The sequence below is a fragment of the Rutidosis leptorrhynchoides genome, chromosome 2 (assembly GCF_046630445.1).
Source record: "Rutidosis leptorrhynchoides isolate AG116_Rl617_1_P2 chromosome 2, CSIRO_AGI_Rlap_v1, whole genome shotgun sequence".
Lineage (NCBI taxonomy): Eukaryota > Viridiplantae > Streptophyta > Magnoliopsida > Asterales > Asteraceae > Rutidosis > Rutidosis leptorrhynchoides.
In genome coordinates, this window is record NC_092334.1 from 312,724,806 (window position 1) to 312,739,877 (window position 15,072).

The 15,072-nt window shown below is 34.0% G+C and overlaps 1 protein-coding gene across 1 annotated transcript; it reads right to left on the reverse strand.

Moving 5' to 3' along the window:
- Nucleotides 1–336: 336 nt before the first annotated feature.
- Nucleotides 337–5,511, reverse strand: LOC139888762 (uncharacterized). Its single transcript, XM_071871750.1, has 5 exons — nucleotides 3,969–5,511; nucleotides 3,613–3,862; nucleotides 3,252–3,525; nucleotides 635–3,078; nucleotides 337–538 (listed from the first exon to the last, which is right to left on the reverse strand). The coding sequence occupies exons 1-5, from the start codon at nucleotides 5,509–5,511 to the stop codon at nucleotides 337–339; spliced, it is 4,713 nt and encodes a 1,570-aa protein (XP_071727851.1).
- Between the last annotated feature and the right edge of the window lie 9,561 nt (nucleotides 5,512–15,072).

Genomic DNA, 15,072 nt, shown 5'->3' on the forward strand with positions numbered 1-15,072 from the left:
CAAATAGTCAATAATCTATTAATAAAATACCACCACGGTACATGAGCAACATCATTACATTATTACCTAAAATTTGACTAAGAAACTACCATGACAGTTACAAAAAAAGAAATTCCAATCAAAATAAAACGTCTTCTTTCTTAAATTTGAGGTCTAATGTGCAATTTTTTTTTTTGGGTAAAGGGTTACCCCGGTGAATTTTATTATTAAAAATAATAAAAGGAATGGGCACAATACAAATCAATGTTGCAAGAGAGCCTTACAACCAAAAAAATCGAACCAACTAGACTATTACAATAAATAATAATCTAGACCCACAAAAGAAGCTAAAACCCACTACGGGACCTTCCAGTTATCCTTCAAAACTCGAACATCCCGAGACTCCTTGAATTTAAGAGAAAGAAGCTTTAATCTCACCGTTGAGAAGATAACCTTGAACATTTGATCCACGGAACGAGACTTACCACCAAACAACCTATTATTCCTCTCTTGCCATATGTAGTAAACCATGGCGGCAAAAACAAGTTTCGGCACCACACTTTTAACCAGATTCCGATCAGCATAAGGGATTAGAGCATCACGAATAGCCCTCCACGAATGACACTAGTTCCGAGAGAAAACCAGGGGCGCAAACTTCATGCAAATCTGCAATGAAAACGGGCATTCAAAGAAAAGATGGTCATGAGAATCTTGTTGTAAATTACATAATGAACATAAAATGTTTGTATGTGCGTTTCTTTCCCAATCTTTGAGTGTGTCTTGGGTCTTTAGACGAGATTCCATAAGAAACCACAACAAAACTGCATGACGAGGAATGCGATAACCAAACCATACAACATTGTACCACGAGACACAAGGCACACGAGGACGTATGGTTTCCCAAACCTCAGCCACCGAAAATTCTCTTATGTTGCCATTCAAAAGTTTCCAGCAAACCTCATCATGTTTGGCAAATAAAGAAGGGGCCTCAATGTTTTGGATACTCTGGTATTCTGCTAGCCACGATGATGGCCAATTGAGCTTACCATCCACAACAAAGTCACAAAGTTTTTCATTGCCATTAAATCCCTCACGAACAATGTTTCTTCTTGATATAACGTCTACGAGCCTACCTTGGTCACACCATATGTCATACCATACAGATGTGCATTCTTCATTCCCAATCTTATGGACAATATGATTTTTAATGAGATCACGAATATTAAGGAGCTTTCTCCAACTCCAACTCGCATTAGGGGACACCATAACATCCCAAAAATTACGATCCTCAAGGCGATAAGTATGTATCCACTTGACCCAAAGAGAATGCTTGTTTTCTAGCAACCGCCTAACTTGAGAAGTAAGAAGAGCAACATTCCATAGTTTTAAGCGTTTTATACCAAGGCCACCTTCTTCTTTTGGGAGGCAAACAATGTCCCACTTCACTTTAGCTTTTCCTCTTTTTAGCTCCCCTTGACACCACCAAAAACCCCGCATCAATTTTTCTATCTCTTTGATAATAGCATTCGGAAGAATAAACACCGAATACCAGTACACCTGCATCGAAACTAGGACAGACGAAATCAATTGCACCCGACCCGCAAAAGAAAGAAACTTACTCTTCCAATCAAAAATGCGATTCTGAACCATTTCCACAAGCAGTTTACAGTCACGATTGAGGAGTCTAGATGACACAAGAGGGACCCCAAGATAACGAACCGGTAACACGCCTTCTTCAAAAGGCATCATATTGAGGATCTGATTTTTAATGTGAACAGGGACGTTAGCAAAATAACCTGTGCTCTTGGACATGCTAGGAGTAAGACCAGAGCATTCCTTAAACTCATCTAAGGCATCAAAGATCACCTTCACAGATATCATATCAGCATTAGAAAACAAGAACAAGTCGTCCGCAAAGCATAAATTTATAATCCTTTGATCTTCACATTTAGGATGAAACTTGAACCTCTCGGATCTCTGAATATTACGCTTGAGCATTAGAGAGAGAACCTCCATAACAAGCGTAAATAAGTAAGGGGACATGGGATCCCCCTGCCTAAGGCCACGTTTACCCTTGAAGAAACCACACAAATTTCCATTAATACTTATCGAGAATGATGAGGTAGAAACGCATTTCATGATCCATTTAACCATCGTTTTATGAAAACCAAAGTGCACTAAAATAGCTCGAAGGAACCCCCAATCAACGGTGTCGTACGCCTTTTGAATATCAACTTTGAACGCACACCTAGGAATCGCTCGATCTAGATGATAATTTCGCATAAGCTCTTGAGTTAATAAAATATTATCTGAAATACGTCGTCCCGGAATAAAAGCAGATTGGTTTTCATGGACAATATCCTCCAAGCATGGTGTAATCCGATTTGTAATTATCTTGCTAATACATTTATACAAGACATTACAACAAGAAATCGGACGATAATCATTAACCTTACCGGGGTGTTGGTTCTTTGGCAGCAGCGCAATGATTGTATGGTTGATCTCAGTCAGTAATTGACCATTAGAAAAGAATGCTTTAATAGCTGAACACGCATCATTACCCACCACGTCCCAAGCATTTTTAAAGAATGCCGAGGAGTAACCATCCGGCCCGGGGGCCTTATCATCACCAATATCGAAAATTGCAGCCTTTACTTCCTCATTGGTAACTGGCCGAACCATGTGATTTGCCTTGGTTGTGTTAATACGAGCACTAAATAAGGTCCCTGGATCATTCAGCATGTTACATGTATTCGCAGTTCCAAGAAACAGTTCATAGTGTCGTACGAAAACATCACAGACAGCAGCCCCTTCCACAATATTATCATTTTGGTCTGAAATAGCGTGGATGTGATTACGATGCACTCTACCCTTTACAACTTTGTGGAAGTAGCTCGAATTGCTATCACCAACACGAAGCCACTCTACTTTAGATTTTTGCTTTAGAAAACATTCTTCCTCTAGGATTGCTTCTTTATACTCCTTTAATTTCAAGCTCTCATTCATGCGCAAATTAAGAGAATCGGGAGTTTTATCAAGCTCAGCTTGGGCAATCTCAAGCTCCTTCCTTAACTTAACCACCCTAGCATGTAAGTTTCCCTTGAGCCACATTAATCTCTTGATCGGTTTTTTAAGCATACGCAATCATTTGACCACTTTAAACATCATGTGGCCCTCAACATCTTTAGCCCACCCATCCACCACAGTTTGAATAAAATCATTATGACGAGCTACATAATTACTGAATTTAAAAGGTTTCGTTTAGAACCTACCTGATTCGGTAACTTTAACACCATAGGACAGTGATCTGATATCCTATAAGGTTGAAACAGAACATAAGCGTCAGAAAATTGCCCCATAAAACTATCATTAGCCATGACACGGTCTATTTTCTTCAAAATTCCACCACTTGCGTGTGGTCTTTGATTCCAAGTGAATTGAAGGCCCGTATAATTAACATCCTCCATGTTATGATCGTCGACACATTCATGAAATTCTCGCATAGCGATGGTAATCGTAGAAGAACCATTCATAGATTCTTCCAATCTGAGAGACGCATTAAAGTCTCCCATCAAGACCCAAGGATAATTCCCAACAAACCCTTTGTGCATGCCCAAGTCACGCCACAATTACCTTCTTTGAATATAATTGTTCGCTGCATAGACAAACGACACAAAAAACTTGCACCCACTATTCAGCATGGTCAACAAACAATGAATAACTTGGTCTTTCGCCATAACAACCATAACCTGAGCAATGCCTGGATCACACCCAAGAATGATACAAGTACCTCGGTCACACACGTGACCATTTGATGTCCACGTCCAACAGGGAAAAACTGAGTTACACACCTTAGTTAGTTTATCAATGGGCACGTGCGATTCTAAAATTGCAAAAATACTAAGATGATTACTCACAACTACATCGTGAACCTCTTGTTGTTTAGGGATGCGGTTCAGACCCCTTATATTCCATGCAGCGATACTAACCATGATGACCTTCTAGACCGGGAGTGCTTGCCCCCTCAGTGTTAACATTTCGTTTTTCTGCTTTTCCATCATCATCTAGATCAATATCACTGGGCTCATCCACCACATCTAAATTATTTGTTTCAGCATCATTTTCATTACACTGATCCAGAACTCTAAATGAGTTACTTGTTTCCACCAGGTCCCTTTGGTCCTTATCAGGTTGTGGTCTTTTCCCATTCTCATGCTGCTTAGTAGTAATCTTTCGTCTATATATCATTTTTTGTTTATCCCTAGCCACAACAAATCCATCAACGTGTTTCTTATTCTGATCATTTGTCGCTTTGTTGTTCTTCACCATACGAAATCTGTCACTATCCACCGACTGTGCGTGCACATCAACAGTGGCATGCTTGGGGCATTGAGTCTCCTTATGCCTAAAAACCTTACACGTAGCGCACCTAGGAGGTTGCCACTTATACTCAATAGTAATTTCGTCCACCGTGCCTTTAGCACCCTTGATACCAGGGGTACCTACCTTCAGAGTCGATTTTAGGTCATTATCAGCTGAGATTTCAATCATTGCCCTTGCATAGTTTGGTCTCCCCCATGCCTCCACACACATGGTACTGGTGTACGAATCAAGCATAATTGGTTTACCTATGTTGGAGGCAATCATACTTAAGCCGTCTGCCGTGTATCCAGTCAAGGGTATATCATGAAGTTTCACCCAAACGGGTACTTTGGTCAAATCTTCCTTCGAGAGCGACACGTCTGGAGACCATTTATTGAGTATAATAGGCACAGTGCGAATCATCCATGGCCCATTCTCTATAACATCTAACATACCTTGTGCGGTTGAAAACTTAAAAAAATAGAATCCCTTCGAATTCATCATTGTTTTTTCGATTCCATATTTCTTCCACACGCTCATCACGTAATGCTTCACTACAGGGTACGCCAATCTCTTACCCACAAAATACCCATATAGCATATTGCTATACCGATCCACTGCCTCTATCACTGATGACAAAGGTAATTCAACATCAACCTCTTCAGTAGTTGGGGTAATATTTTCCATTAAGCGAAAATTAACCCTCTTTTGACCTGCAGGTATGCCCATGGTTGCGCTCAAGTACGATGTTTCAGGTGGAACCCTAACAGATTCAATGTTAGTTTGTTCATTCAACACACCTTCTGTCTCAGGATCTTTCTCACCAGTATGAGGAAGAGAGCTATTTTCAACATGAATTCCATCGTTATTACCATTCAGACCCTCTTCATCCGATGAATCAGATGATGAGTGTACCCTTACATGATGATTATTAAACTCGTTCACCAAATCACCTACATGATCAACACCTATAGAATGATAATACACAGAAGTTGCCGAATTATTACCTTTGTTTTGCGTGGGTCTTTCAGTATTTGATGTATGTAATGATACAGAGTTCGCATCTGTCTCATCTGAGTTATTCAAATCAACGCCAACCATCCGAGATCTCAATACCCTAACAGTACTCTCGGTCTTTTTCTTCTCCATACCACCAGAGTTTTTGCCCATGGGCCAGTAATTGCCCTAATTGGTCAAAATTAGGGTTTCAGTCTAATGTGCAATTTTAACAACAACAATAATTGTAAATTTAACAATGACGTTTCACATAACACCTGGTGTATGTCGAAAAGAAACATATACTTGTGTAAAGGTTACGAATATATTGACCTTATATTGCACACTGAATAAGAAGGAAAACCGCAGAAAAGCAGAATAATCCGTTGAAGAAGTGTATTTGTAAACCAAAAACTCGAAAGAAAATAGAAAAAATCTGACATATATAAAAAGATCAAATTTGAGCGAAAGCCCAAATTTTATTCATAATCAAACTAACCACCGAACAATGATCTGACACACACACACACACACACACACACACACACACACACATATATATATATATATCCAACAAATCTGAAAAACTAATACCTGATCGTCGTCACAAACACAATCTTGAAAAAACCCTAATATTATCTGAAAATAAAAGTAACCAAACAAATTTTAGACATATATAGAACGATGTAATCAGGCTATCGTCTCCCTGATCGCATAGTGAGAAACACAGGGATGAGACGCGATGGAGACAGTGAAAGTCGCCAGGCCTAACCCCTAATTTTTTTTTATCAACGAGGTAAGGGAAAAAAACACGGCATGGCCTTTAAGGGAGAGGAAATGGCGTTTTGAGGGATTTTAAGCGGACGATACTGGGTGTCTTTTAGTATATAAAGGAAATATGTAGTTTGTTTAAATTAATATTAGGAATGAATGAAAAAGTGATTTAGGTCAAAATATGTCTCTTTTATTTTATTTTTTGGACATCAGTTTGGGATCACTCACGTGTAACTTAACCACCCACGTGTTCATCTCTCGTAGTTGCATAACCCGCCCCCAACTACCGCCATGGAGGAATCCCGAACAATACGAGGGCATTGTGACAACCAGGAAATTTCCAATCAAATTTAAACTTTATCTTTATATTATTCCGACACGATAAGCAAAGTTTGTTAAGTTAAATCTCAAGAATTTTAAATTGTGTTCATACATTCATTATAACCTCGACCAAATTCAGACGATTCACGAACCGTTATATATAAATAAATATGTATATATATGTATGTATATATATATATATATATATATATATTATAACTTGAGAATATTAATAAAGTATTAAACGTATAATACTTTACATGATCGTATTTGTTTCAATATGTTTATCGATGGAATTAGAAGATAATATCAAATTGTTGATTTATCAGATACATTATGATATGATTACGGGTCTATGTTATGAGGTCCACTGTGATTTAAGAAATCTATTCTTTTTGACAACATTCGGAAAATGGTAAAGTGATTTATAAGTAAGAACGTGAAGTGTAAATAACTTAGATGTTGGATATCGACAAGTTAAGTAACTCGACATTTTTCATTAAGATGATTTCATACGTTTATTTAACCTTTGAACTTTATCCCATGCTTCACCAACAAACTGTAATTTAAAAACTTGAAACCTATTATGAATATATATGATTCTACTTTTTTAAAACATTTTATGATATAACGATTTCCATTATTTTAACCTTTAAACAAAATGATTCTTAAAAATATATTTGGTTTTGGAAAACAAAATTATTATATTTATTTGATTTAGTTTCAAACGTACAAAAATGTTTTCAGTTTAAAAAGAACTTTATTATTAAAACGTATATAACTTTTATAAATATCTAGAACCACTTTTGACAACTCATTACTTAACCAGTATGATAAAGATAACGATATTTATATTTTATTTTATTAAATATATATAACGATTTAAATTAATATTATATATATTTATACGCGTATTATACGTACATAGTTTTATACTTTTACTATACTTAAACTTTACCTTTACTTTATTTATACTTATTTTAACTTTAATAATTCACTTTAATAATTCATACTTTAATAATTCACTTTAATAATTCATACTTTAATAATTCACTTTAATAATTCATACTTTAATAATTCACTTTAATAATTCATACTTTAATAATTCACTTTAATAATTCATACTTTAATAATTCACTTTAATAATTCAAAAATCTATTATAAATAGAATTCAATAGGTTTCATTATTTCATAGAAACTTGAAAATATTTTTCTCTAAACTCTCTCAATCGATTTACATATATATATTTACTCCGTATTATTTCAAGATATTATTAGTATACATAAAATATTACGTCGGAGTGCGGTCCGGGTGATTTCAAAATTGTTTTTCGAGTGGGATTGGATTAAGGAAATTATGGGTTATAGCTATGGAGGTGATTGGGTATGGTTCATGGGTATGCTCATGAGGTCAATATAGTGTTTATCATCTCCGTTGCGTCTACGTACCTTTCCTGCAATATTGAATCTCAATATTGATACGTGAGTACTTATAATTTAACTTTTACATACTAATAGTGTATCCCTGACTAGTGCTCGAGTATATAGGATTATGCATTTTTGTACTTTTGATATTGCCTTTAGTTAGATTATGTTGAATCCTGAATTAGTTATATATGCGACTGAGATAAGGTATAAGATATGCATGTCGTTGGAAAGCTAGCAAAAAATTAAGAACTTTTTATTTAGATATCGGATGATTTCGATGAACGGATTTGAAGTTATAGTCCATCGAATTTTTGTATTATTATTAAAAATGATTATTATTATCGTCGTTATTATCGTCGTTCTAGTTTTATCTTATTATTATTATTATTATTATTATCTTTATCAATAAAAGGATTTATCATTAAAAATTGTTTTTTTATTATTATTATTACTATCGTTATTATCATTAAAGTTATAATTAGTATTATTATTATTATTATTATTATTATTATCTAATTATTATTATTATTATTATCTAATTATTATTATTATTATTATTATTATTATTATTATTATTATTATTATTATTATTATTATTATTATTATTATTATTATCATTATTATTATTATCATTATTAATATATATATCATTATTTAAAAATGGTTATTGTTATTATTATTATTATTATATTATCATTATCGTTAATAATGTCATAGTAATTATCATTATTAATATTATTGTAATTAAAACTAATATTAGTAACACCTAATTATTTTGATTAATATTATTATCATTATTATGAGCACGATATAAAAGACTGATAAGGCTAAAAAGGAACATATATTTCATATCAATATCCCTCCTAAATAATAGGTTTTCATATGTAATTGTATTATATTTTCATTGTAATTGATTAAATAAATAAGTGCGAAGACAAAAGGCGAAAATGAAGATTTGAAGACACAAACGTCCAAAAAGCTCAAATGTTCAAGATACAATTCAAAAGGTTCAATTTATTGATGAAAAACGTCTAAAAATGACAAGAGTACAAGTTACAAAACGCAAAGTACAAGATATTAAATTGTACGCAAGGACGTTCGAAAATCCGGAACCGGGACATGAGTCAACTATCAACGCCCGACGCAACGGACCAAAAATTACAAGTCAACTATGCACAAGAATATAATATAATATTTAAATAATTATATAAATTATTTATATATTATATATATTTAAAAATTATGTCGACAAGCTATGAGACAAATGATCCTGAGCTGGATTTTCAAACTCCGCGACTCGCGGAGTTTGAAGGCTAAAAACTCCACGACTCGCGGAGCTGTCAGAAATCAAAATTCCTATAAAAGGTCACGAATTCTGCGTGTAAAAAATAGATAATAATAATAATACTCCCTAGTATAATATAAATAAATATATATATATATGTATATATAGTATAGATTAGTGTTATATTAGATTAGTTCAGGTTATGTAAAGGTTATTTTACGGGTTTTTAAAGTCGGAGCTCTGTCCGTGTACTACTACGCGATAAATAATCAATGTAAGCTATGTTCTCCTTTTTAAATTAATGTCTCGTACTTAAGTTATTATTATGCTTATTTGAGCCGAAGTAATCATGATGTTGAGCTAAATATTAAAGACGGGGTAATTGGGTTTTGTACCATAATTGGGGTTTGGACAAAAGAACGACACTTGTGGAAATTAGACTATGGGCTATTAATGGGCTTTATATTAAATTAACGATACCTCGTTAATTTAATATAAAGGTTATGATTTGACGTATCTATATATAACCACATACGCTTAATCGGACACGATGGGCGGGATATTTATAAGTACGAATTATTGTTCATTTGACCGGACACGGGGATGGATTAATAGTCAATGAACTCATTAAAACAGGGGTGGATTACATTCAAGGGTAATTGGTGTAATTGTTAACAAAGTATTAAAACCTTGGTTTACACACAGCCGATAACCTGGTGTATTCATTAAGCAAAGTATTAAGACCTTGTTACAGTTCGAATCCCCAGTTAGTTGGAATATTTGACTTCGGGTATAAGGTTAAATTTGCCGAGCAGTTTATAATTATGACCGATGAACTATTATGGACAAAAACCAGATAGGTTTCAAATACATCCAGGACAAAGGACAATTAGCCCAGGACAATAAATTAAAATCAAAACGTCAAACATCATGGTTACGGAAGTTTAAATAAGCATAATATATTTTATTTCATTTTTCCTCGTACTTTTATTTATTGTCATTTCAATTATTGTTATTTATTTTATATTGTTATTTAAATATCGTCATTTACTATACGCTTCGCTTAAAATATAAATCGACAAACCGGTCATTAAACGGTAAACCCCCTTTTATATATTATTATATATAATTATATATATTTTGTACAAATATAGTTGTTTAAAAATATAGTGTGCAATAAGCCCGCTCCCTGTGGAACGAACCGGACTTACTAAAAACTATACTACTCTACGATTAGGTACACTGCCTATAGTGTTGTAGCAAGGTTTAGGTATATCCCATTTGTAAATAAATAATTAAAACTTGTGTAATTTGTATCGCTTTTCGTATCAAAAATATATAGTATTTCACGTACACCTCGCACGACATCAAGTTTTTGGCGCCACTGCCGGGGACTTGGCGAAACGCTATATTTTTAATATATATTTGTATAAATATATTTTTAGAAAAACAATATCAAAAAAAAAAAAAAAAAAAACACGTCGAATTAAAAACTGTACCAGAGTTGAATTTTGGAACCCCGCGACTCGCGGGGTTTGCTGCTTGAAATACCGCGACTCGCGGAGACACTCTGACACAGGTACACAGAACCCTAATCAGGCATTAATTACGGGTAATTATTATAATTATTATTATAAAACCCTAATTAGATTTTAATTAAATATTTATTTTAGTTTTTATTATTATTTTGTTTAATTAGTTTTATTAAATTATAAAATTAATAGTTTTAATAAATAAATAATATAAAAATAATATTTTTATAAAAATTGTACTTTTTACAACTTTTTGTATATTTTTATATTTTGTCACTTTTTAATCGTTTTAGCGTAATATTTGTATTTTTAGCTCATATTTAGTTTTAAACTTAGTTTTTGCCATAGTTATTTTTACTTCTAGATTTTTAGGCTTTGCCGTAAAATCCCTTAAGTGCTTTTTCTTTAGACTAAGATTTAGGTGCTTTAGAATTTTGCGACGCCGTTTTTATATTTTAGTACCTTTTTAAGTTATTACCATTTGGGATATAGTTTTTCTTTTAAGCTTTAATATTTTTAGACGCAACTTTTAATTCTTAGTTTTTAATTCCTTTTTAAGTTACGACGCGCTATTTTCTTATTTTTATTTTTCGATGTTTTTCGACGCGCATTCTTTTTCTTTCTTATTTCTCGACGCTTTAGTTTTTAGGACTTAGAAATTTTCTCTATTTCTTATCTAATATCTCAAACAGAAAGAAAAATTATTTAAGTGGTTAAATTAATGGACGTTGACAATTTTCTGCTTCGTAGTAATAGTTGGATTTGTTAGTGGCTGAGTTGTGAGCTTCCGATTTAAAGGGTTCTGGCTCCCTGCTGCATCTTTTGGCTATTCGAAACGTGGGCAAAAGCAGAAAAGTCTATTAATTGGACAACTTATATAAGTTTTTCTATTTTTATAACTAATAGGATAATTAGTAAATGCACCACATTGTAGCTAAAATTTGGCCATCGCAATAAAATGGAAAATTTTGAAAACAAGGCTATGGAAACTCTTTTTGATATCCAAAATCAATTAAATCAATACTCTCAAACGAGTTTTGATGACAATTCGTTCGGTCAATCTTGGATCACGAATGACGAAACAATAACTGGTTGTGAAATCTGTGGAGATTATCACTCAACATGGGAATGTTATTATTACGTTCCTATGAAAAATTACGCACCCACGGAACCTGAATGGAATGATTATGAAGAATACAATTCAAATTGGGATTATTCCCAAGAATATATCCAAACTCAACAACCAGTAGACGAGGAAAATTACGTGTCTGAAAATTTATTAGACAATATGAAAATTAAACTCGAAGAACTCAATGCTCAAAATGAACAAATGAGAGAGTTTGTAAACCGGCAAGCTGAAACTCTATCAGACTACACACCTGTTGATCTGAGGAGTCGTGTGCAAGAAAATCTCATATCATCAAATTTTGATGAATTCGAGAGCTCCGAAATCACCAACTATCCCGATGATACTTTTTATTCAGTCTTACCAATTTCACAACATATCGACACATTAGCCTCTACCGAAGAAATCATCGATCCATCAATGGATAAAGAAGAAGTAAGGGTAACAAATTGGTACTCTTGGGAATACGATAACGTTGAAAATTTTACCCCCAAGGCCAAACCGAACTTCACCATTCCACAACCTTCCAACCCAATATTCTCAATAGACGAGTCATCCACCGGAAATGAACTACGAGCTGTAACAGATAATGACACCTCGAATTTCACCCAATTGGGTAATAGAGGTGAAAACTTTGACGTCGAGAATAAAAGGAAGGAAACGTTAGAAATTGTCCACCCTATAATATGTATGTCGGTGTATATCGATCCATTTGACCAAGAACCAGAAAAGAGACATATCCATTTACTAAAAGCTACACTTAAAAAAGAATTAAGTAGTGACAATCGGGCGAGTCTAAACTTTAAACCCATTGATATATTATACACCACCCGAGATGTAAATAACTGGCTCACTACTCTAATTTGTGGAACTTATTCTACCGACTTCACATGTCGTCAGCTAAGTGTGGGGAAGTTTAACCCCACTTAATGTTAAATTAGGGGTTCGGGTTAGTGCATAACTCGTTAACAAAAATGCATGATAAGTTAGGATAAAAGACGTTTTTTCAAATATTAGTAAACAGTTCAGAAAAGCAACCGTTTTTGAAGAAAAACATGTGTGATAAAACAAGAAGGAATGAACGATGAGGTGCACCATCTATCATCCTGCAATTTTATGGTATCTTTAACTACTTTCTACACTAATCACCCTCATGAATTTATAATTAGAGTCTGATTTCATGCAAATGAGGGCATTGCATGATCTTAAGTGTGGGAAAAGGTTATAAATTCTCTCGTATCTATTCTTGGTTTATTTTCTAAATTTTGTGAAAATTTTAAAAATAAAAAAAAAAAAATTTTCAACTAAATGAATTCAAAATCATGTTTATACATATTTATGAACGGTGAAAACTAGGTGTTAATACCGAAATTATCGTTAACTCGGAAAGGACATAAATTGAGAAACACCCTAAAACGATTGAATTCATTTAAAATGGAATAAAGGAGAATAAAAAGGCAAAGAAAGAAACTAAGTGTGGGGAGAATGTACCAAGTTATTCAATTAAAAACTATATATCACATGTTTCTGTAAAGTTATTGCAGGTGCTTTTGTTTTGGACTAAATTAACTGTTTTACCCGATTTACTGTAATATATTTGAAAGAAAAGATGGATCTACACGATGAATCAATTCCATCATTAAAAGGAAGTAAAGTCTTCCGAAAAAGACACGCGCTTCTTGATTTAGGTCATGAAGTTGTCGTCCAGACCAGCTGTAGGTTGACGAAAAATCTAGAAAAGTCATCTCTAAAATCAGCAGGAAATCCACGGACCTCAGCATCAAACAGGGTCGCCAAGTGGTCAGATTTATCCTAACCATGAGAAGGATTTATCTCGTACAATGGGGGGGCACCGTGCAAATTAGCTTGATAAGACTAATGAATCAGATCCCCAGAAAGGATAATCTCCTTAAAGATCAAAAATTAGCTTTTAAGCCTGATATTACTCAATCCTTGAGATTGACCTTAAAGATTGAGATTTACAAACTCATGGAATTCAATGATATCTAAACTCGAGCTTGAACGAGAAAATATTTTGATCAAAAATAAAACCGATTTGTTTTCTGAAAACCCATTTTCAATGCGTTCATTACCTTTGAACGTAAAATCCTAGGAATTCACCTGGAATTCATTAGGTCACCTGAACCAAATCGGGTGTCAACCGTAAGAACGGTGGTTGCATAGCATGGTCGGAGACAGGACCTTGTGCCAGACCGAAAAATCATAGGATGATCTTTACTATTGCTCCTACAAAGGATAGTAATAGCATCCGACACGTTTATAGACCATAATCAAAAGCAAGTCACGGGACATTGCCTTAACAGTTTCTTGTTCATCGCTTTCCTTTACAACCGGACAGTAGTTTGCCGAAAGGTAATATACGGGACAAGTGAACTGGACGTGTTGCTTTCCTAATACAAGGTTAGCAAGTGGGTGACACAAAACCATAAGTTTTGAGCTAAAATTTTCAAATCTGAAACCCACAAAACCCACAAAAATATTTTGCAACACCGGTGAAGGGTTATTCCGGAAAACTTATCTAGGGTAAAAAACTAGATTGAATTTTCAAAAGATCAAATGTTTTCATAAAGATCCAATTTCCTTACGGATCTAAATTTTCATAGTCATGTGGGACTGTAAACCGCCTTTCAAATGTGCACTTTGCTTTGGAAACCGAAAGTAAATCGGCAATTTGATTGCAAGTGTCGTTGACCTAAACCCGAGGCAACTGTGGATGACACACCCACCTTTAACCATGGTTCTATCGTTACTATCATTGTTTATACCACCATATCAAAATCACTGATGTACAAAGTGTGATGAATAAAAAAGTGATTCATGTATGTTTTTATTTCAAATTCTGTATTGCTTGAGGACAAGCAACGCTCAAGTGTGGGGATGTTTGATAAGGCTAAAAAGGAACATATATTTCATAGCAATATCCCTCCTAAATAATAGGTTTTCATATGTAATTGTATTATATTTTCATTGTAATTGATTAAATAAATAAGTGCGAAGACAAAAGGCGAAAATGAAGATTTGAAGACACAAACGTCCAAAAAGCTCAAATGTTCAAGATACAATTCAAAAGGTTCAATTTATTGATGAAAAACGTCTAAAAATGACAAGAGTACAAGTTACAAAACGCAAAGTACAAGATATTAAATTGTACGCAAGGACGTTCGAAAATCCGGAACCGGGACATGAGTCAACTATCAACGCCCGACGCAACGGACCAAAAATTACAAGTCAACTATGCACAAGAATAT